A 23673-nucleotide genomic window follows, 5' to 3' on the forward strand; every position below is an offset into this window, starting at 1 on the left:
TTCTATTGTATTGAATATTGTCCCACAAAATTCATGTCCACCCAGAGGCTGTGAAAGTGGCCTTATTTGGAAATAGTCTTTGCAGATATAATCAAGTTAAGATGAAGTCATATTGGACTAGAGTAGACCCTAAGTCAATGACTGATGTCCTTTCAGAGGGAACTTGAACAGACACACAGGAAGAGTGCCATGTTACAACAAAGGCAGAGAATGAACTGATGTATCTACAAGCCGAGGAACACCAAGCATGCCAGCAACCACCAGAAGCCAGGAAAAAGCATAAACAGATTTCCTCTAGGCCCCCAAGAAGGAATCAACCCTGACACCTTAAGTTCAGATACCTGGCCACCAGATACATGAGAGAATAAATTCCTGTTGTTCTAAGCCAACTTTGTAATAACTTATGTATGGCAGCCCTAGGAAACTAATACATCCACTTAGCTAGTATTATGAATTTAAATAACCTCATCATTTATAGTATGAGAAATATTTATCTTCAGCCTGAAAACTGAGAAAAATATTTATCATTCAAAGTTTTTAATTCAAAAATCCAGAACTAAAAAATGGCATCTCTCATTTAACCCAATGCCCCTTTTGGGGTACTGTTACAGAGATGAATTTGACTTAAGACTCCAATGGACTATGCATGCACATTGCTCTTGGCCATCAGAGATCCACTGACATTCTCCCAAAGGCCCATTAAACACCTGCAACAGAGTAGGGGCTCAGTTCACCTTAGCTGATATCCAACAGCCCTACAGAAAGCCATGTCTTTGTTGAAGTTGTCCTGCTGGACCACAAGTTTAACACAAACCTACAGGTTACAAAAAGTTAATTTTTCACATTTAAAGTCCTCTTATCATACTTGTAGCATCAGAATGATGAGTTTTCTAATAGTAACTACTGATAGGTAGCCTGTGAGTATAATTTCACCTTCTACCAATTCTGAGTGTTCCCAAAACATGTTTCTTTTAAGCCCAGATTCAATTTATTTCAAACTCAAAAGAATGCAAATATGTATGACTACTTTAACATACCAGTCTGACAGAATGGGGCAATTTCTATGGTATTTTCAGAATTGCTGGACAATTTTCCATTTTTATCACCCCTTTATCTTCAGCAAGAACTAAAAAAATGTATTACATATTTCAAAGGATGAAAGGAAAACTTTCGCCCCATTTATTTTCTATCAAATTGTGTTACAGCCATGGCTGGTGTGACTCAGTGGATTGAGTGCTGGACTGTGAAACAAAGGGTCACGGGTTTGATTCCCAGTCAGGGCACACGCCTGGGTTGTGGGCCAGGTCCCCAGTAGGGAGTGCGTGAGAGGCAACCACACATTGATGTTTGTTTCTCTCTCTTTCTCCCTCCCTTCCCCTCTGCTTAAAAGTAAATAAATAAAATCTTAAAAAAAAAAAAAATTATGTTACAACATTTCTAAGACTTGTCTTTTGCTTCGAACAACCAAGAGAAGTAGATTCAGATTCTCAAAAAAAAATGTTCCTTTGTTACTATTTTTCCTGATTAAAATTTAAGCCAGTACTGAATATTATTATTCCAACATGAACTCCAATAACTGAATAGTATTAGTTAATGAGCAACTGGCAAGCATAAGAATGAGGATGTTGACCTCAAAAAGTCACCTCCAAGGATTCATTTTCCAGAAAGGCCTGTCTTTATATTTATAAAAAGCAGTATTAACCTACCTTGTTTTCGAACATCGTCTACGGCAGCCACAAGCTCCTCCTTGAGAAACTGACTCTCCTTTGCAATTTTATCCCCCTTCTCCAAGAAATTCTCAGTTGCTTGTTCAACCGATGCAGCCAAAACATGGGCCTTCTTAGAACGACCTCTCTTCTTATTAGAGGGCCCCTTACTATTAGTGTTCACCAGAGTCGTAACCTAAAAGTTCCATTTTAAAAAATTAAACTGCAGTCAATTAAAATGAAAATAGCAGAAAGACTAACATCTTTAAAAGACAACAAGAATAAATCATCACAAAAACAAAACATCACATTTATGAGATTCCACCAAGCTTTAACAAATAACATACAGCTCTCTCCATATTTAAAATATATAGCAATGATACTATTTAGTTTCCAAAATAATTTAGCTTTCAATGTGTAAGATAAGAAATACAATAAATATTTTAATTCCTCAAATATGATCATTTGGTTTTTGGTTTCATTTTATAAATTAAAAACTAAATTAAAAACAAGTAAGGAATCTCTACTTGTTTCTACATCATCAAGAAGCTCCCGGGGTGGAGAGAGGTATGAGAGAGTATGGGGGGATAAATGGTGATGAAAGACTTGACTTGGGATGGTGAACACAATACAATATACAGATGATATATTATAGAATTGTACACTTGAAACCAATACAACTTTATTAACTAATGTCACCCCCAATACAATTTTTAAAAAATTTCAAAAGAGGTCAACAATGAACTTAGCTTTATCTGGAGGTCACATTTTTCCTGTTTCAGTCTATGCGAAATGTTTTTTGATAACTTACTTCTTAAGTCTTTTCAGTTTATTCACACAAATCTCAGCAATTAATTAGTGAAGGCCCGTAAAAAGAAACTGCTGTCGAAAGCAGTCTATCAGGATGCTGTTTTAGGTCCCAGAATATTAACCATTTTAAATATTTTATAATACCAGATAATCTGTACATTAAAGATAACTAAAGATTTGTTATTAGCATAATCTGTCACACAAAGATCTATTGACAGCTGTAGTAGATGGGCTCCAAGAAAGTAAATATAGTCCTGGCTGGTGCAGCTCAGTGGACTGAGCTCCAGCCTGTGAACCAAAGGGTCGCCAGTTCGATTCCCAGTCAGGGCACCTGCCTAGTTGTGGGCCAGGTCCCCAGTGAGGGGCGCATGAGAGGCAACCGCACATTGATGTTTCTCTTCCTCTCTTCCTCTGTCCCTCCCCCTCTCTCTAAAAATAAATAAAATTTTTTTAAAAAGTAAATATACCTGAGTCCTACCACACAGTCCCACATATTTTTAAACTTATGTATACATACATAAAAAAATTATGTATATACATACATGTGGGTGTACGAGTGTATGTGTGTATATATTTAATAGTTTATATTTATCAGTTGTAATAGAGTTGTTTTAAAAGATAGCACATGCCATTACATTTTATCTGTCTCTCACACACACATGCACACTAGTAAACTGCACCAGAACAGTAAAAGTGCAAAGCTATCTGCTAACAGTTAATGAAATGTCATCACATTGTGATATTGTATTTGTAACAGAACATACCAACTTTGACCCTCAAATTAAATTACCTGCTAATAGACAATGAAAGGTGTTAAAACAGGATGAAGAGATTTAATGGTCAAGGTTCCATATCCCATCTTTTATGAATGTTTCTAGCACTTTGCAATGTTTTGTAATGTCTGCAAAGTGCAAACATTTGGAAAGCTGCACTACATACTACTGGCCCATATTATTGCCAACAAGACCAAACAAAATGGCAGCAACTAAAATACAAACTAAAGGGTTGTTTCTAAAGGATTAAATGAATCCATACATGAATATTTAATTATCAGTGGAGCCAAATCATCTAAGTACTATCAACCTAAACGCAAGCACTCAAATTAAACTTTTCAACTAAATAACCTTGCTCTGTTTGTTACTCAGATCTAATGCTATGGAACCATGTTATGAAACAACTATATATGTCTGTGTTCTCAGATTCTTACCTGTGTCACAAGAGGCTCCAACAGTCTTTCAACTGCGAGAGTCCTTATTTCTAGACTTTTGGGGTCCCACTTGAAGTTTATGTTACCTGCGTGGACAGCAGTCATTTCTGAAACAGAAACAAAAACCAAAGTCAGGTAAACATCAAACACAAACAATGAAATGAAATATGTAACAAATCTCCTAAAGACTTCTGTATCAAGAAAGCTACATTCACCACAAGATGAAAAAAATTTTTACTACCCTACATATTAAGGCCCAAAAACTCCTATAACCTCTTAAGATTTCAAGTTTACAAACATTAGAGGTACAAGAGGGCACTCCCCAACATGCAGAGCTTTCACTTTTGGGCTGCTCTGGCACTAAGACATTTCTACTTCCAGTTTTTCCATGCCAACTTAGAACCAGGGCAGAAAGCTAAAGTGAAGGAAAACTAATACAAAAGAATCTTATTTTTTTTACTCTACAACATTTATAGTACAGTATTATCTAAACATTACATCTCATTTCATTTTTTGATGGATTCACAGAGAACATCTTTTCTTACTCTATTAAAACATAAGGTTTAAGTCTGCTGCCCTTTGCACCTACAGCTATTATCACTCATAACCAGAAGAAATCTCAAGTAACACTTAGTCAGATATTACTGTATCAGTATCAAAGTAAACTTCCATTAAACAGAGGCTTTAGACTAGGGGAAAAGACTTCAACGAAAATACCAAGCAGTTAGGTTTTGCTTCTAATAGTGCCGTAAGGATTAAAGACAAAAAGACAGGAGAGTTACTTAGTTGAAGTAAACACTAATAAACATTCCAAACAACACACTGTTGACAGAACTTTAAAACCATAAAAGTGTGCATCTCTTGTAACTCAAAAATTCAACTTTTAGAATTTTATTCTAAATGAAATATTAAGATGCATGTTAAAAACCTGGATAAAATAATGTAATCATTTAATATAAATGATTAATATAAACCTGGGTAAATTAATATAATCATTAAAAACTGTGAACTACCTATCAAACAGATCACTGAATAAATTGCAACCAACCAACCAATGAAAAACTGTATTCTTAAAAAATAATGTCAAAATTTAGAGGGGGCAGGGAGAAGAATAAAGTTCTAACTGACCAATTCTGTATTTCTATTAAATGCCATTTCTAATAAAAGGGATTCAGTACTCAAAAAAAGAGGTTGGGGAGGGCTTTTTCCAGGTCATAGACATCCTACTACACAGAAAGCAAGAAAGGGCACAAAAACTGGCATGATCATATCAAAAAAAGACAGGAACCGAAGGCTCTATTGCTTCAAATTTACGGCAATTTTAGTATCAAGAGCGATAGCTGTTAATCGATCCTATGACAAAAGAAAAGAAAGAAGGGAGGAAGAAAACTTCTTTACCATGAATTCCATTTTGCAAACCCCAGTGTAACAACTGATTCAGTTAAGTATTACCAATGAATACTAACGCCATTAGGTGTAAGACTGGGGAACAGGATATCTGTAGGGTGACAAAGTATCACCTGATAGGTTATCCACTAGTTGCAAAGAGGATAAGAAATACCTTTACAATGTTGAAATTTAATAGTAATGCCCTTAAACAAATTAACTTAGCATTGCTAATAATGAAACACCTGATATTATATGCTCCCTAATATGGTAAAATATGAAGTATCCTACATTACCTATAAAGTATTCTTGATGAAAAAAAGTTTTAAATGTTTTTCAAGAGCCTCAGTGTTACTATAAACTGAGCAAAGATAGTCATGCAACAGCAAAATTAAATGTTCAACCTCACTCTAATGAAGCCTCTGTGAGGATTCTACACATTTTTCAATGCTAAGGATCCCTCTATGGATCTCCAGATGGATCCCTTTACAGTCTACTAACGCCTATGGAGCAACTTGTCCAATAGAAATAAAGTAATAAGAAACGGACAAACTTGTTTTCCGTTCAAACAATATATTTTATTTAACACAATATATTTAAAATATTTTTTCAGTATGTAATCAGAATTTTTAAAAAATTACTAGAGATATTTTACATAAGTGCTAAGTGTTCAAAATCTGGGATGTTTTATACCTAGGGCACACTTAAATACAAACAAGACACATCAAGCGCTCGATAGCCAGATGTGGCTAACAACTTCTGTATTGGACGCTGCAGCTATAGACTCTTTCTCGGAATGTTTTTTAAATGCATGAAACAATTCCAAGGATTATAAGGGAAATGCATATGTTAAAATTTAGCTAACAAAGTACAAACAAATGTATAATAGAGCAATATATGTGCTTCATTAGTAACATTAAATAAAATATGGTAAGAAATCTTAATAACTACTTCAAAGTAATAAACATCCACATTTTTTCAAGTCATATTTTAATTGTTGCAGATATGAAAAGCACTGAAATTCCTACTTGTGAACGTTACAGGTTCAACTTAAAAATGGTTTGTTGTCTATATTAATACAGGAGGAAATGCTAAATTTGGTAAAATGCTAAAAATGGTAAAAACAAAGACAAAATTTTTTTAATGTAAGTCAACTGCAGATTAAGAAACTACCCTAAATCTAAACTGAATTTCAAGTTTATCGGAAGTAGATGTTTATAGACCATCTAGATGCATGGTTTAAAAAATAAAAATAAAAACCACCATTTAAAAAAAAAAAATGGAGGAGTCCTGGCCAGGTAGCTCAGTTGGCTGAGTGTCATCCAGATACACCAAGGTTGTGGGTTTGATCCCTGGTCAGCACCATGAGGAAACAGACGAAATGTACAACATTCTAAAAAGACAATGAGGTCTTAACTCTTCAGTCAATATTTGGGAGGAGGAGACAGGACTATTCTAGACTATAAGAAACAGGAGACACAAGAATCTAATGCAATACATGTAACTAGTTTGAAGCCTGGTTTGACGTAACAGCTACTAAGACATTTGTAAGAAACTTGGTAAATTGTTAACATTCATTAAATATTAGGTAATATTATGTAATTACTGCTCAGTTTCCTAGGTGTGATAATGAAATTGTGGTTATATATAAAAATGACTATTTTTAGGATATGCACGTTGAAATACTTAGGAATAAAGTGTTAAAATGCCTACAATTATCAAATGGTTCATCAAAAGTGAAAATATATACATACAGTGATCAAAAAAGTATAAGAAATACTCATAACTGTTAATTCTAGATGGAGGATATGTGACTAGGCACATTTACTCGCAGGTTTTTTTTTCCTTTAGCTTCTTTGTATACCTAAAATTTCTCCTTTAAAAAAATGGAGGCACCCTCTAGCCCTGACCAGGTAGCTCAGTTGGTTAGAGAGCATCATTCTGTACTGCCAAGGTTGCAAGTTCAATCTCCAATCAGGGCACATACAAGAATCAACTAATGAATGCATAAATAGGTATAGAACAACAAATCAATGTTTCTCTCTCTCTCTCCTCTCTGTCCCTCTTTTGTCCTTCCCTCTAAAATCAATACATAAAATTTTAAATTTTTTTTTAAAAAATGGAGGAGGCCTAACTGATGTGGCTCAGTGGGTTGGGTATTGTCCCACAAACAGAAAGGTCAGGGCACATGCCTGAGTTGCAGTCCAGGTCCCCAGATGGAGGCATGCAAGAGGCAAATAATCCATGTTTCTCTTGCACATCGATGTTTCTCTCCCTTTCTTTTTCCTTCCCTTCTCCTCTCTCTGAAAATAAATAAATAAAATCTTTTTTTAAAAAAATAGAGGAGTCCTGACCAGGTAGCTCAGTTGGTGGTTGAGTGTCTTCCAGATATACCAGGGTTGTGGGTTTGATCCCCAGTCAGCACACATACAAAAATCAACCAATGAATGCATATAGGTAGAGCAATAAAGTGATGTTTTTCTCTCTCCCTCAAATCAAATAAAAAAAAAGTTTTTAATGAGGCAAAGTTGTAGAAGTTTATGAGTAAATGTTCAAAATACATACTACTGAAGATGTATTCGTCATATATAATACGCAATATGAAGTATAACTGCAGAGGGGAAGGTATCTGGAAATACAAACCAAAATATTAACAATAATGTTGTCCCTAAGAGTTGGGGGTGGTGGGTGGTTTTAACACTCCACTTTGCTTAACTGTATTTTCTGATATTATAAAATTACACAGGTATTTTGAAAGTCATTTTTGTAATAAAAAAGGAGAATGTTTATTTTATAAGATATAAGAAAGTTGATACAATCAAAAGGCATGCTTATCACTAACCACTGTGAACTTATTTCTTCATTTATGAAATAAGACATCATCACCTCAGGTTTTTGTGAAGATTAAATGAAAGTAGGTTATAATCCACTGGAAAAAAATGAGAATCCATGAATCCATGCTAATATGAATAAAGAAGGAACGTTGTCCCATATAGTAGAGTACCAACTAATACATGTAAAAGAAATAATGTATTTAGGAAAAAAATATCTACACTTAAGAACCATCATAATAACTGAATAAAGCAACAATCTTTGCAGAATACTAAACAGAATGGATGAAAGTTTATTAAGAAACTGAGTATTTACATAGTCTCATGGTAACTCCGACGAGATTGATTGATTGCAAAGAGGGTGTAATATAGTAATTTGAGAAACCTGGCAGACACCACCTTAATCCAGTGATCCAAACTGACATCATGTACCTCCTTATAAAATACACTGAGAAAGGATACAGCATCTCTATCTGTGGTGGTGCCTACCAAAATTTCATAACCTCAATCTCATCATGAGAAAACATCAAACTCAAAGTGAGGGATAATCTACAAAATAACTGACTGTAGTCTTCAAAAATGTCAAGGTAAGAAACACAAAAGATAGATTGAAAATCCTTCCAGATTAAAGGAGGCTAAAAAGACATGACAACTAAATGCAGTCATTCTGGACTGAAATTGTACTGGAAGAAAAAATATTTTTTTAAAAGTTGAACTTTTATTTTCTTGTTTATGCTATTACAATTGTCTCAATTTTCCTCCTTTGCTCCTCCCCCAGTCCATCCCCGGAAGAAAAAATATTGAAACAATTCTAAAATTTGAAAATCGATTATGAATTATTGCATCAACGTTAAACTTTCAAATTTTAATCATTATATTGTAGTTATGTTCTTGTTTTATGTAATGAGCATGATGTCTGCAACTTTCATATAGTTCAGAAAAAATAATGTATTAAATACACATATACATACATAAAGGAATGGAAAGCGGGAGGGAGAGTTGGAGGAAGGGAGGAGGGAGGGAGGGAAAGGACAAGGAAAAGAGAAAACAGAAAAAAGTGATAAGAAGGGGGAAGGGATGGAGAAAGTGAGAGGGGAAGAAGGAGAGGAGGAATAGAGAGGAATGGGAAAGCAAAGAAGGTAAAAGGAGAAAGAGAATAGAGGGAAGAGGAGGAGGAGTAGGAGGAGAATGGAGGGAGAGAGAAAAAGAAAGGGAGAGGAGAGGGATGTCTTGAAATGTGGCTTGTGTGCCTGAACTGAATTTTTTTCTTTTCATTTTAATTGTTAAAATCTATATTAAAATGATGACCAGTTAAAGATAGAAAAGCACCCATCAACTCCTGACATCTTTAACATGAAAATATCTGTGTTCATCATCTCCCACAGATGCATGCTTGAGTGACAACAAAGAGGTGGACCCCTTTAGATACTGCTGAAAATATTAGCACAGGCATCATTTAACATTTCACCAAGACTTAATCTAACCATCAAAAAATTCTAGATTCAGGGAGTTCCAGCCAAGATGGAGGCACAGGTAGATATGCTTTGCTTCCTCACACTACCAAAAGGAGGACAACAACAAACTTAAAAACAAAAAACAACCAGAACTGCCAGAAAATTGAACTGTACAGAAGTCCAACAACCAAGCATTTAAAGAGGAAACATTCATCCAGAGTGATAGGAAGGGCAGAGACAGGAAGCTGGGTAGGTGAGGCAGCGGTTAACCCAGTCCCACATTCACATGCAGATAAGCTGGGAGGAACAACTCTGGAGTGAGACAGACCGTGCACCCCAGGGTTCCAGTGTAGGGAAAAGAAAACCTCAAAACCTCTGCCTGTAAAAACCTGTGGGTGTTGCAGTAGCTGGACAAAATCCCAGCCTCACAGGAGAGCCCGCTGGAGGGGCCCACAGGATCCTAGAATGTATAAAAATCCCATCCATGCGGGAAACAGTATCTGAAAAGGCACAATCCAATCGTGGGAAGTGAGGGAAGAGATTGAAAGTGGGAGAGAGCCAAAAAAGTGCCATTGTTTCCTCTTTGACCCCTCCCCCACATACAGCACCACAACACAGCAAAGTGGGTTGCCCCGCCATGGCAAATACCTAAGGCTCTGCCCCATACAACATAACAGGTATGCTGAGACAAAGAAATATGGCCCAAATGAAAGAACAGATCAAAACTCCAGAAAAAGAACTAAGCAACCAAGAAATAGCCAACCTATCAGATGTAGAGTTCAAAACACTGGTAATCAGGATGCTTACAGAAATGATTGAGTACGGACTCAAAACAGAAAAGAAGTGAAGGTTATGCAAAGTGAAATAAAGAAAAATATACAGGGAACCAACAGTGAAAGGAAGGAAACTGGGACTCAAATCAATGATTTGGGACAGAAGGAAGAAATAAACACTCAACCGGAACAGAATGAAGAAACAAGAATTCAGAAAAATGAGAAGCTTAGGAACCACTGAGACAACTTTAAGCGTTCCTATATCTGAATCATAGAGGTGCCAGAAGGAGAATAGGAAGAGCAAGAAACTGAAAACTTATTTGAAAAAATAATGTAGGAGAACTTCTCCAACCCAGCCAAGGAAAGAGACTTCCAGGAAGTCTAGGAATCTCAGAGAATCCCAAGAAATTGGACCAAGGGAGAAACACACCGAGACATAATAATTAAATTACCCAAGATTAAAGATAAAGAGAGAATCTTAAAAGGAGCAAGAGAAAAGGAGACAGTTACCTACAAAGGAGTTCCCATAAAAAGTCATGAAGGCAAAGCCCTACATCCAAGATTACTCTATCCAGCAAAGCTATCATTGAGAATGGAAGGGCAGATAAAGTGCTTCCCAAGTAAGGTAAAATTAAAGGAGTTCATCATTACCAAGCCCTTATTTATGAACTGTTAAAGGGACTTATCTAGAAAAAGATCTAAACTATGAACTGTAAAATGACAACAAACTCACAACTATCAACAACTGAACCTAAAAAAACAAAACAAACTAAGCACACAACTCGAACAGGAACAGTATCACAGAAATGAAGATCACATGGAGAGTTATCAGTGGAATAGGGGAAGGGGGAGAATGGAGGGAAAGGTCCAGGAAATAAGCAGCATGATTGGTATGTACAAAATAGACAGGGAGAGATTAAGAACAGTATAGGAAATGGAAAAGCCAAAGAACTCATATGTACCACCCATGGACATGAACTAAGCGGGTGAGGTGGTAATGCTGGTGGGAGGAAGGGTACAGGGTTAAGGAGGGTCACAATGGAGACGGAAAAAAATGGGACAACTGTAACAGCATAATTAATAAAATATACCTTAAAAAAATTATAGAATCACTGGAGATGAGATGCCAAAAAGTATTCAGATTTGCTTAATCTAGTGATACAGAATGTCAGTTTCCAGGAAATTTGTTTCATTCCGAGTGGGCAAATATGTTCTCTATAGTCATATCATGTTAGACCTGTACTTTAGTTTTTAAAAGGTTACTTGTCCACTAAACTAGTAAGCCCAAATCAGTAAACTTTTAAAGTTTAAAACTTTAAACTAAAGATGGAGTGTTCTAGATTGCCAAAGGGCTAATAACAGTTCAAGCAAATGTCTTCAAATGTCACAGATAAGACATTTCAGAAAGAATGATTTACTCCTTGGATTCTACATTTCTTATTCTAGCATTCCACAGCCACTGTATCAACACAAATAAAACAGAAAAACTTTCAAGGGTTGTAGAGGGTGGAAAGAACACAGCTTCTGGTACCAGCTTTGTCACTAACTTATTAGCTGACCTTGGGCAATCACTTCACCCCTCTGGATGCTCAGTTTTCTCATCCATAAAATCAAAGGGGTTAAATTCTAAGCTCTAAATCCTTTTAGCCCTAAAATTCTAGTATTCCTTTTATTTATATTATCTCTCCATTGCCTCTGTATTGTCTTATTAAATATAATTAATTTTCCCCAGGTTTAGCTTGTGGCCATCCTAGCTATATTTTAAGTTAAAGGATAACTATGCTTATGTTTCTTTATATCCCTTAAGTTGCTAGCAAGGAAGATGCTTTATGCAGAGTAAACACAGTATTAGTTGAACTGAACTTCTGCAACCTGATTTTAAAATATTTACAAGCCTACCAAGACAAAGCTCCTGCCTTAATCTTAGTCATATCTCTACTTCTCTACAATTAATGATATTGTTTAGAGTAGCTAAACAAATAAGTTTTAAACTCTTGGCAGTTTCTAAGTTTTCCAATTAACTCACAGAGCACTCCTTCACAAGATCTATTACAAAACCTACTAGAGTTAGCCAACCTTAATGAATTACAACAACCTTAGGTTTTTCCAGGAGGAATCATGCTTAGTGAAACTAAATAAAAAGTTAAACTGTAGTTATTCAGTCTTCATTACATTACAAAGAGCAATCCTGCCTATAAAGCAAAAGTTCGCTATAAATTCAGAAAGGGGCAGAGATGTAGGCATTTGACCAGCAATCTTTATGACAGAGAAATGAAAAAGCAGAAAAATAAAAGCATAGCTCCATCAGAACTAAGGAGACTGATCGTTGGCAAACTGCCTGTTTTCATGCAAAGAGCTACACACCTTCTTCAAAGACATTAAATGTTCATTTACAACAGAATGGCCACATCATTCTTAAATCATGTCTGCTCCAAAGCTTTAGAATATCTTTACCATGCTACTCAATGCCAATTTTTTTTTTAACAGCAAGGTTAAGGTAATGCAATGTTAGGATGGTTCATTTAAATGCAAATCAGAAAATTTAGTCTTAAAAGTACCCCCAGTAACATTAACTGTCACACTGTACAAGATGCAGGACTGTGGATTACTAGCGCAGTCACAAGGATGCCAGGCTGCTCTTGCATTAAACAGAGGTAACACAGCTATTGGTATCTCAACTCTCAAATCTCCCAGTAAGTGTCAAAAAAAAGGAAACACCAAAGTAACCCTTGCAATTAAGACTCACCTGCCTCTCATACTAAATTCTCCAAGCTGTGACCTTCTAAAATGTAAACTGGTTGGGGATTGAGGGAGGAGGGGAGAAGGAAGGGTAACAAAATGAGTGATATAAAAACATACATATTCCATGTAAACAAAAGAAAACTTATGGCATTTCCACTCCCCGCCCCCGCCAAAATTTAGCCTTTCCAATCACAAGTACAATATGGTCTCTCTCTCTCTCTCTCTCTCTCTCTCTCTCTCTCTCTCTCTCACACACACACACACACACACACACACACACACACACACACACACACACCCTCCCCCCGCTTAGCCTTGACCAAACCAAAGAGTCAAAACACATACTGAAAGGTTTCCCATCTATTGCAGAGTAACTGGATTAAATAAACCATCATTTATATGCCACCAACTCATCATATACAAATATGTTTTATATCAGGCACACACATGGCACAAAGAAGTTGTCACTCCCCTTCCAGCTATACAAATCTACGAGAAAAACGACACTTGGCTAGGCTGTATTATTTTTTAAAGATTATGACTATTATGATTATAATTCTTTTTAAAGATAATTATTTGTTAATCATAATAAAACATTTAATCACTCTCATTTTGTTCCTTTTTTATTTTCTTGAGGCAATGGGGAAACACAGGGACAGCAGAATGAAAGAAGTGCCCTGTCACAAGCATCAGTAGACACATGGTTACCAAAAACACTTAGCAAAGGGCAAAAGGTAAACCTTAAAAAAAAATGTTCAACCACTTAGCCACTCAGTCAGCAAATTTCTGAGTGTCTTATCCAAACAGGCACTATTCCAGACAGCACAGAACAAGACCAAAAACTCTGCCTTCATGAAACATACACTGTAGTTAATGGCATAAATAAGACAGGTATCAGCGCTAGGAAAAAAATTTATCAGGTAATGGTAGTGAAACTATGTAGGATCCTCCAAGGGCCTTTCTGTCTTGGTAACATCTGAGGTGAAATCTGAAAGACAAGAGGCAGTCAAGTAAGTATCTAGGGGAAGAACTTTACAGGCAGAGGTAAGAGACAAGGCAGCATCTTCTAGGACTTAGAATTAAAGAAAAACAACGTGGCTGGACCAGAGAGCAAGAGGTGAGAGATCAAGTTAAAGAACAAACAAACAAACAAAAAGCTCCAGAAGTGACTATTTGCAGCAAGGACTGAATATGTTCATTTACTTAGCTTCCATCCCGTAAGATTAAGACCATTAACAATGGAAGTGTTTAACAGAAAACTGCACTCAGCCCTCCTAACAGACAACTGATATGGATGCACAGGAGGTACCTGTTTCCATTAAGAAACTGGATGACTCTGTTATGAGAAGAAAAGCAAAGAGGATGAAACCAGCATCTGAACTGGAGGCACAAGAGAAAAGAGACACAAAAAGAAAAAAAGGTTTTTGTTTTAGAACAATGGGACTAAAAGGCAGAGAAACTTGAACGCTGCTGAGGAGATGCCCACAGGAAGAAGAGGGCTGTAGTTTTCTTGGAGAACGAGGAGAAAAGATACCTAGACTTGACTAGAGTCTAGAAAGTTACCCAGACTGAGTGAGAAAACAAGAAAGAATTGTCTCGAAAACTGGTACTGTAGAATATGTATCTGTGATGACCTATTTTGTCATTCATTAATTCATCAATGACTGGCCAATTACTATGTCCCAGGATCCTGCTAGGTGCTAGGGACACAAAGACTACTTAGAAACCTCTACCAGATCACAACAGCACCTAATGATTAAGTGCAAAAGGGAACAGATGCCTTTTAAATGGAGAAATCTGGCAGATGCCATTTACTCAACTGTTTTAACTTAGCCTCACCACCAGTAGAACCACCTGACAAAAACTGCAATGCCCTGAGAAAGATTCATCTTCACACAGGTAGAATAAAGAGACATGACAACTGAATGCAGTATGTGATATTTTACTGATTCCTGGATTTAAAAAAACAAAAAACAAAAAAAACTATGAAGGACATCACTAGGACAACTGTGAATTTAATATGAATATGGACTGTGAATGAGAGCGATACTTCTAGGAATCTTGTTAAAAGGAATATTCTGATTCAGTAGGGCTAGGGTAGGGAAGAGTCTGTATTTCTCACAAGTGCTCACGGAGAGCAGACATTGGTTCTTAGACCATTCTTTAAATATTAAATTAAATGTTACTGTATCAATGTAAAATTTCTTGTGTGGTATTGTAGTTATGTGAGAGCAATGCTGTTATTCTTAGCAGTTACGTGTTGAAGAACTAAAGAGTAAAGTACCCTGTACCTGTAGGTACAAATGCCTCAAAAAAATGTTTATATAGAGCAACTGAGCAAATTCTGAAAATGTTAATAACAATTGGTGAATCTAGGTGAAATGATAAATTAAGTATTCATTGTATTACCCTTTCAACTTTTCTGTACACTTAAAGATTTAAAAAAAGTTGGGGGAAAATGCTCACATTCTAGACAAGAAAATAGTTACAACAGAAAGTATGAAGTTGGAAGTTGCTCCATCAGTGCACAAGAGGAGCACCCAGGAGAGAGACTCCAAATGGCCAGGGAGTCCTCCCTGAGGATCCAATATACGGGATGGGAGGATGGGGACAGTGGCACCAAAAAACTTTGGCACCTTCCAAGAACCACAAATGTGAGTGAAAAAAGAAGATAAACAATGAAATGGCAGAAGATAGGCTGAAAGATAGGCCAAGGAGCTAAAAAAGCATTACAGGTTTGGACTTTATCTTTCCTCACTTAAAAATACTCGGGACTCATTCCATTCTTACTGTTTATACTAGGTACTTAAGAAATCCTGAACCACCACTCAACTCCCTGCTCTCCAACCTAAACATACACGCACACACAGACACACACACAGACACACACACAGACACACACACACACGAACAAACCCCATCTCTTACAGTTACCATAGTGAAGGCTAAAAGCAGCTAACAAGTGCCTTCCTAGCCAGACAGCATCTCACCAATCTAAAGGACTTCACACACATAATTGCAGAGCTGAGTTCCTCAAAAATCCAGAGGCCCCAAACCAAGCATTTTCCCTCCAATTGGTTTCCCCTGTGGCCTTCCCCATCTCCACTGAACAAAAAGCCTCCATCAAACTAGGTCCCATATAAAGAGGTTCTACAACCCCCTTTCCTCCTCTTCCCTCCCCTACATCTGCACCTCAGTAAATATCTTACTCTAGTAACTCTTCCCATTCTCAGAGCTCTCCCAGATCCTGATTTAGACTAGTAGGAGCCTTCTCCTAACAGCCCTAGTTATTTATCATCATTGCAGGATCAACTCCCCTCTGAAAAGTAACTTGGAATTACATCCACAGACAGGTTGAAACCAAAACTCCTGCGAACAAACCTGACCTACACTACCCTGTTAGCCTCAGCACCTGCCTCCACTCCATGAAATTCTTCTCCAGTGCATGTGCATCTCTCCAGAGCTTTATGGAAGCCCTTTCCTCTGTTCAAAGCACCCTTCCAGACTTTTCTATCTTCCTTCAAGACTCACACAAATGTCCTCTGCTTCCTCAGAGAGTTGTTCCCTATTTCTGGGTTCCCACAACACTTTACAAGTATCTCATCTCTATTACAGCCTTTGCCACAGAGCACTGTATGAGTGTGTCTATCTCCCATGAAACTGAGAGCTCTTTGAGCACAAGGACCATGGTAACTTTCATCTATAACATTCTATAACTTATTAATTAAATTGGCTCAACTGTTTTTAGGTTTTAGCTACCATGTAAAAAAGAAGTAAGAAATGTCTCTTATTACAGATTAGCAAAAATGGATACAGATTGCTAATTCTTCCCCATCTGTGATATTACTATGACTAATCCCATTAGTTTGTAAATCCCTCAAGGTTAGCAAAGGTGATTTTTCAGTCTTAACATCTCCCCCAGCACCTGCTATGAAATGCAGACTTACATTAAATGCACAGTATTTAACTGAATCCTTCCTACTGCAGTTGAGTTACAGTAAACTAAATACTGCCTTAGACCCTGACTCAATAAAAATACTCAAAAAACATCATATCTTTCACTGGTAGTAATGACCCTAAAGAAGCTTAAATTCTCTCAAGGGCTGCCATCTTTCATTTCATTTTTCCCCCTTCTCTCAAACTATCAAGCTCACAATTCACTTAGCCACTTCTTTGCAAAATGACAGGTTTCTAAAAATACACTTTAAAGCCAGTCCAGAGCTTTTCTGAGAACATGATGACCCCAGGTCCAAGGAAGCAAGAAAATGGTAACAAATGATTACAAAAAACCTTTGCCAAGTTAGAGATTCCCTGGGAATATAAAATCTCCATAAACACTGACTCATCAGTAAGAGTAACTTACCCTTTCGGCTTCTGTCTTATTCACTGCACTATCATTTTTCACAAACCATGATTAATAGTCTGGATTAATACTGAAATATTTAACATTATGAAATATTCAATATACCATGAGAGAATAGTAACAATGCATCTTTGCTTGAAAAGAAAGCAGGTATGGAGCTGCACAGGGCAAATGGACTATTAAACAAAGACTCCTATCCTTCATGTCACTGGAACTGCATTTTCTGAGTTATGACAGCACTTTGTTTCAAGAACTCTCTGCAGTCTAAGCTGGTTAATAAACCAGTACAGGATTACATAACCAGGCTTGATTATTAACCAGGTATGGTAACTAACCAGGCTTCAAACTCACACCTTCAATTCCTAATGTCAAATACTAGCAAAATAAAATAAACCATAGCAATAAGACATTTTCAAAATACAACTGATGATCTACTTACATATAACAGTATTTAATAATAAAATCTCAGAACAAGAAAATGAGGGAAATCTACAACTCAATGTAATTTAACGCAATAGCCAAAACAAACCAGGAAAGAATTAGTCTTTCAATTATCAACTAAGGAATAAGACTAGTTAGCCCTGGCCAGGTAGTTCAGTTGGTTAGACCATCATCCCAAAAACCCAAGGTTACAGGTTTGATCCCCAATCACGGCACATACAAGAGTCAACCAATGAATGCATAAATAAGTGGAACTAATTGATGCTTCTGTCTCCCTCTCTCTCTAAAATCAATCAATAAACTTAAAAAAAAGACTAGTTATTTAATATTAAGATTAAATTGGAATAAATTCATTACAAAATTTTAATATAAATTATCTTTTTTTTCACTGCCTTCTAAGTGTTTTTAAAAAATCTTACAGATGAAAGTTATAACAACTTCCATGATGTAATTCCCTCTCTTCTTTTACTATAATGGGAACATGGAACAGATGACAAATTTTAAAAAACAAATCATACTACCCGTGTAATAACTGTTCCAAATGATCAAATCTTTGTTACAAATATTTAGAATAACACTTGAAGTTGCCTTTTGAACTGTATTTGCATTATATGCATTACTCCAAACTTGCAGCTATTGAAAAAGCACAAATTAAATCCCAAACAAGGAGTGGAGTTGATAGATGACAGTCCATCAACAAGTAAATAGAAATGCATGCTAATTTCAAGCTCCATTAGAAATGGAGTTAGGCATGCTTGAATATGGAGAAGGAAAAATTTGACAGTTTAAAAAAATAAAGAAGAATATAATGAACATTTCGAGGCCCCAACAGAGAAAGGGCAATGTTGAAGTTTTATTTTGAAACATGGTTATTTCTGCACACTTTGAACTTTCAATAATGGATAAATTTAGTATAGTGCTCTTAAAGTGAGCAAACAGCAGGACACAGGGCAAGTTAAGCCAGGCTGTCTACTTCCCCACAATGTTTGGCCCACTCAACCCACACCCACATCGTTGGGCGCTGAGCAGACCACCAAGCTGCACGAGTAACACCTTTTAGGTCTGGAAGCAAGCACACTGACACCTGGGCAAATTTTCAGAACTGTTGCTCTGAGACTCTCAGGTGCCTGGTGTGTTTAACTTCTTAAGAGAAGACAGAAAGTACTAATAAAACTTAAACCCTCCAACATGTACTGTATAACCAAAATTCCCCTAAGTCTTCTAAAGGTGTGGTTTCAGTCACTCGTGAGGAAAAAATGATTTGGGCTAAGAAAGCAGAAAGGATAATTAAAATTAATTCCACATTTTTCACTATCTGTTTATTCAATATGCAGAAAGCAGCAAAATAAACATTTTGAATGAATTTATTTTTAAACTATTCATTTTTTTCACTTTTTATATGCAGCAAAATTCACTCTGGTATACTTATTCTATGAGTTTTGACAAACTCAAACAATTGTGTAATCACCTCCACAATCAAAATATAGAAAAGTTAAACTACAGAATTCAAATGCACAAAATATTATTAGCTTCAAATGCTAATTTGGCATCCACTTATTATAAAGCTACATAATCAAAGCAGTGTTGTACTGGCATAGAGGAAAAAAGACCAACACATTAGAAGAGCCGAAATTTGCAATGCAATATATAGTCAAATAATTTTTGACAACGGCGTCAAAATTATTCAATGAGCAAAGGACAGACTTTTCAACAAATCGTGCTGAGGAGATGGCAAATCCACACGTAAAAGGATGAAGCTGGATTATTACCTAATGGCACATACAAAAATTAACTCAAAAAGGATCAAAGACCTAAATGTAGGCACTAAAATAGTAAAACTCTTAGACGGCCAAAGGGTCATGACATGGGAGTTGGCAATGATTTCTGGGATATGACACCAAAGGAAAACTCTGGTAGGTTCCAAAGAAAGAATAGATATATTGGACTTCATAAAAACAAAAACATTTGAGAATTTCCAGTCAAGATGGAGGTGTAGGCAAACACAGCCTGCCTCCTCAAACCACCACAGCAAAACTTGCAACTAAACTACCAAACAACTAGCACCCATACTCATAAGAAAATCAAGCTGTATGAAGTCCGACAACCAAGGAATTAATGAAGTCACATTCATCCAGACAGGTAGTAGGGGCAGAGATATGGAACAGGCAGCCCCACACCCACATGCAGTGGATGAAAATCGGGAAGGATACCTCGGCGGGGGTGGATCCCAGCCCCACACCAGACCATTGAACTCAGGGCTCCAGTGCCAGGAAGCTAAGTCCCCATAACTTCTGGCTGTAAAAAACCAGTGTAGGCTAGGGCAGTGAAGACATGGCAGAAACTGTGGGATTCTCAGGGATCTCCTATTAAAGGGCCAGCAACTGATTTAAGACTTAAACAGACTCACTCCCTCTGGGCTCCAGCACCAGGGCAGCAGCTGGAAGGACATCAGTGGCATATAGGGAGAAACTGAAGTGTCTGGCATCAGGGTGAGTGCCAGGGGACAGCTTCCTCCCAGACAAAACTCCAGAGGCCAGGCAGTGGCCACTGTCTCTTTTCTGAGCCTTCTCCCACACAGAGCCACAGAATATGATACCGTATGTGAGACTCCATCAACCTGGTACATTCAGGTTGCCCTGCCCAGGCGATTACCTAAGGATCCACCCCATCCAACTTATGGGTGCATTTTTCTACATTAGGCCATGTTACTGAAACACAGGGAGTCAAAGCAGCTCTACCTAATACATAGAAACAAACACAGAAAGGCTACCAAAATTAGAAGGCAAAATTATATGGCCCAAATGAGAACAGGACAAAATGCCAGAAAAAGAACAAAATAAAATGGAGGTAAGTAAACTATCAGATGCAGAGTTCAAAACACTGGTTATTAGGATGCTCAAGGAACTCACTGGGTACTTCAACAGCATAAAAAAGACCCAGGCAGAAATGAAGGTTACACTAAATGAAATAAAGAAAAATTTACAGGAAATCAGCAGTGGACTGGATGAAGCTGAGAATCAAATCAGTGATTTGGAACATAAGGAAGAAAAAAACATTTAATCAACAACAAGAAGAAAAAAGAACCCAAAAACAGAGGATAGTGTAAGCAGCCTCTGGGACAGCTTTAAACATACCAACATTTGTATCATAGCAGTGCCAGAAGGAGAAGAGAAAGAGCAAGAATTGAAAGCTTATTTGAAAAAATAATGAAAAAAAGCTTTCCTAATTTGGTGAAGGAAATAGATATAATAAGTACAGGAAGCAGAGTGAGCCACATGTTTCCACCCACCAAAACCTGGCACTAGTGGCACTGATGAGTGAGGACAACCCAGAAGTGATATGCCATCTGCTTTGTCCTCGCTGCTTCAGCCTTATCAGCATTGGTCATGTCTAAAGGCCATATTCAGGAAGTTCCTGAACTTCCTTCAGGTTGAAGGCTATAAGAAAAACGAGGCTGTTCTACATCTTAAGAAACTTAAGGCCTGGAATGATATCAAGAGGCCTATGTCTCTCAACAAATGACAGCTAGCAAGGGCAAAATGAGAATCATCATCATCACAAGGGACCTTGCATCATCTATAATGAAGACCACAGTATCAGAGTCTTCAGAAACATCCCTAGAGTTACTGAGCTCAATATGAGCAAAGTGAACATTCTGAAACCTGCTCCTGGTGGGCATGTGGGCCATTTCTGAGTTTGGACTGCGATGTCACCTGTGCCATGTTTCGGTGGGTAGAAACACGGAGCTCACAAGACACGTTTCCAAAAGCATCCTGGCCAGAATAATGAGCTGTACCACCTCAAACTCTGGGAATGTTTGAGCCACAGCTCTGCCAGTACCTCAGAACTCAGCACTAGTTAGATGACCTGCCAGTTCACTGACACCATAGGGGCTGCCTTAGCTATCCACAGATTAGATGATCTATATGGCACCTAGCATTAAGGTGCCTCCCTCAACAGTAACTATAATCTCCCCATGCACAAGATGCTCAATTCAGACCTTAGCAGAATCTTGAAAAGCCCAGAGATCTAAAAAGCCCTCCAAGAACATGCAAGAAGATTCCTGAAGGAGAATCCACTAAAACACCTGAGAATCATGTTGAAGCTAAACCTGTACTCAAAGACCATGCACAGGAACACCATTCTTTGCCAGGCCAGGAACCACAACCTCTGGATGGATAAAGCAGCTGCGCTAGAAGCCAAACAAAGTAAGTAGGGGGTCCCAGGCAAGAAGCTTGTGATTGGGAAGAAAAGAAAGAGGGCTGTTGGTGTTAGAAAACAGAAGAAGCCTTTGGTTGCAAGTAAAGGCTGCAGCTACCGAGAAACCAGCAGCTGAGAAGCAGCGCTCAGAAAAGAAACTCATCACAGAAAAACAGAAACCTGTTGCATAAACCTAAATTTATTTATTCTATAATTGTCAAATCACTTTGTAGCAAAAAAAAAAACAATGTTAACATTGTTTAATTACATTATTTCATCAATTCTAAAGCATAGGCATTTCACATTCTTAAGTCTAAAATGTGAATATGTCTTGCAATTGATGGCATTTCCCAGTTTACTGGCAGCATTTCTTTTTCCTTAGTGGTGCATAATGGTTAATCTTACGCTACTAATAGGTGAAATGCTCAGTTATGATCAATGGACAATAGAGTACAAAAGAGCATATCAGGAAAATAGTTTTTATAAAAGTTATATATAATCAATATACATGCCTAGAAAAAAAAATTAGAGGATATACACTAAAATGTTAACAGCATTTATCTTTAGATAATATAAACGAGCTTTACCAAAACAAAACAAAAACACTTAAATAAAACGGGATACAAAGCCATGCCTTCACCTCCATCTCAACCCAGCACAATCCTACATATAGCCTAAGTAATTCAGTATTTATTAAATAGTATCTGCTATAGGCTTAGAAATAAGTCAGGAATCACAGGAGACAGGAAGATACAAGATCGTAATTGCCTTAAAGCTCAGCATCTAGCAAAAGAATTTATGGTCTAGAAGAGTCTTTAAGAAAGGTAAATCAGCAACTTAATGTTATTTAAATACTAAACTAGTTCACTGGTTTTATTCCTAAGACAATCCACTTCCTATGGATAAACACTTGCCCTGTCCAACACTCCATAACTGAAAGAATAAATTAGCATTTCATCACATTAGAGGCTAAAATAAATATCCTTTGTAAATCATTTTACTCATTACACAGATGACAAAGTTCAAACTCTCGAGCTACAACTCACAAGATTAAAAACTCCAAAAAGCACATCATCACCATTTATCAGATAATAGACATATAGTCAATGACAAATTAGCAGTAGCAGAAGACACCCTACCACATAACTCTTTTTTGTTTATTATGACTGTTCAAAATTCCATTTTTTAAAAAATTCTCTAAGTCTCCCTTGCTTATCATATGGTTGGAGGGTAAAGTGGTAACAAAGGAGTCTAGGAACTTAGTTCCTGCCCTCAAGGTATCCACAGTTCAGCTGGGGAGGTGAGAGTGGGGACAGGAGAAAAGCTCCACAATGTTGGGTATGCTGATGATTTCTTAGATGACACCGAAAGAACAGGCAACAAAAGAGAAAAAAAGTAGATAAACTGGACTTGATTAAAATTTAAAAATTTTGTGTCAAAGGGTATCAACAGAGTGAAAAGGTAACCTATAAAATGGGGAAAAGTACTTGTATATGATATATAAGGGATTAATATCCAGAATATTTTAAAACTCTTACAACTCAACAACCAAAAAGAAACAAACTTTTTTCATTCAACGGACGTTACTAACAGGGTAAAAAGAAAACCTATAAAATGAGAGAGAGTATTTACAAATCATAGATCTAATAAGGGATTAATATCCAGATTATTTAACAGACAACAACAAAAAAAACTGATGAACATAGGCAAAGGACTTGAGTAGAGATTTATCTTCAAAGAAAATATACAAATGGCCAATA

At 36.9% G+C, this 23673-nt stretch overlaps 1 protein-coding gene and 1 pseudogene across 1 annotated transcript in view; one reads left to right on the forward strand and one right to left on the reverse strand.

The window, feature by feature from the left end:
- Window positions 1–23673, reverse strand: part of CTNNA1 (catenin alpha 1) — a 170358-nt gene that overhangs the window by 141054 nt on the left and 5631 nt on the right. The window contains exons 2-3 of the mRNA XM_054568386.1: window positions 3724–3830; window positions 1707–1902 (exon numbers count right to left, since the gene is read on the reverse strand). Of these exons, the coding sequence (XP_054424361.1) occupies window positions 1707–1902; window positions 3724–3828 (301 nt within the window). The 5' untranslated portion in view covers window positions 3829–3830. The remainder of the gene's footprint in view (window positions 1–1706; window positions 1903–3723; window positions 3831–23673) is intronic.
- LOC129066647 (60S ribosomal protein L4-like) lies at window positions 20989–22104 on the forward strand (annotated as a pseudogene).

The sequence above is a fragment of the Pteronotus mesoamericanus genome, unplaced genomic scaffold (assembly GCF_021234165.1).
Source record: "Pteronotus mesoamericanus isolate MK-2021 breed Mesoamerican mustached bat unplaced genomic scaffold, CSHL_Meso_final contig_2, whole genome shotgun sequence".
In the NCBI taxonomy this organism is placed as follows: domain Eukaryota; kingdom Metazoa; phylum Chordata; class Mammalia; order Chiroptera; family Mormoopidae; genus Pteronotus; species Pteronotus mesoamericanus.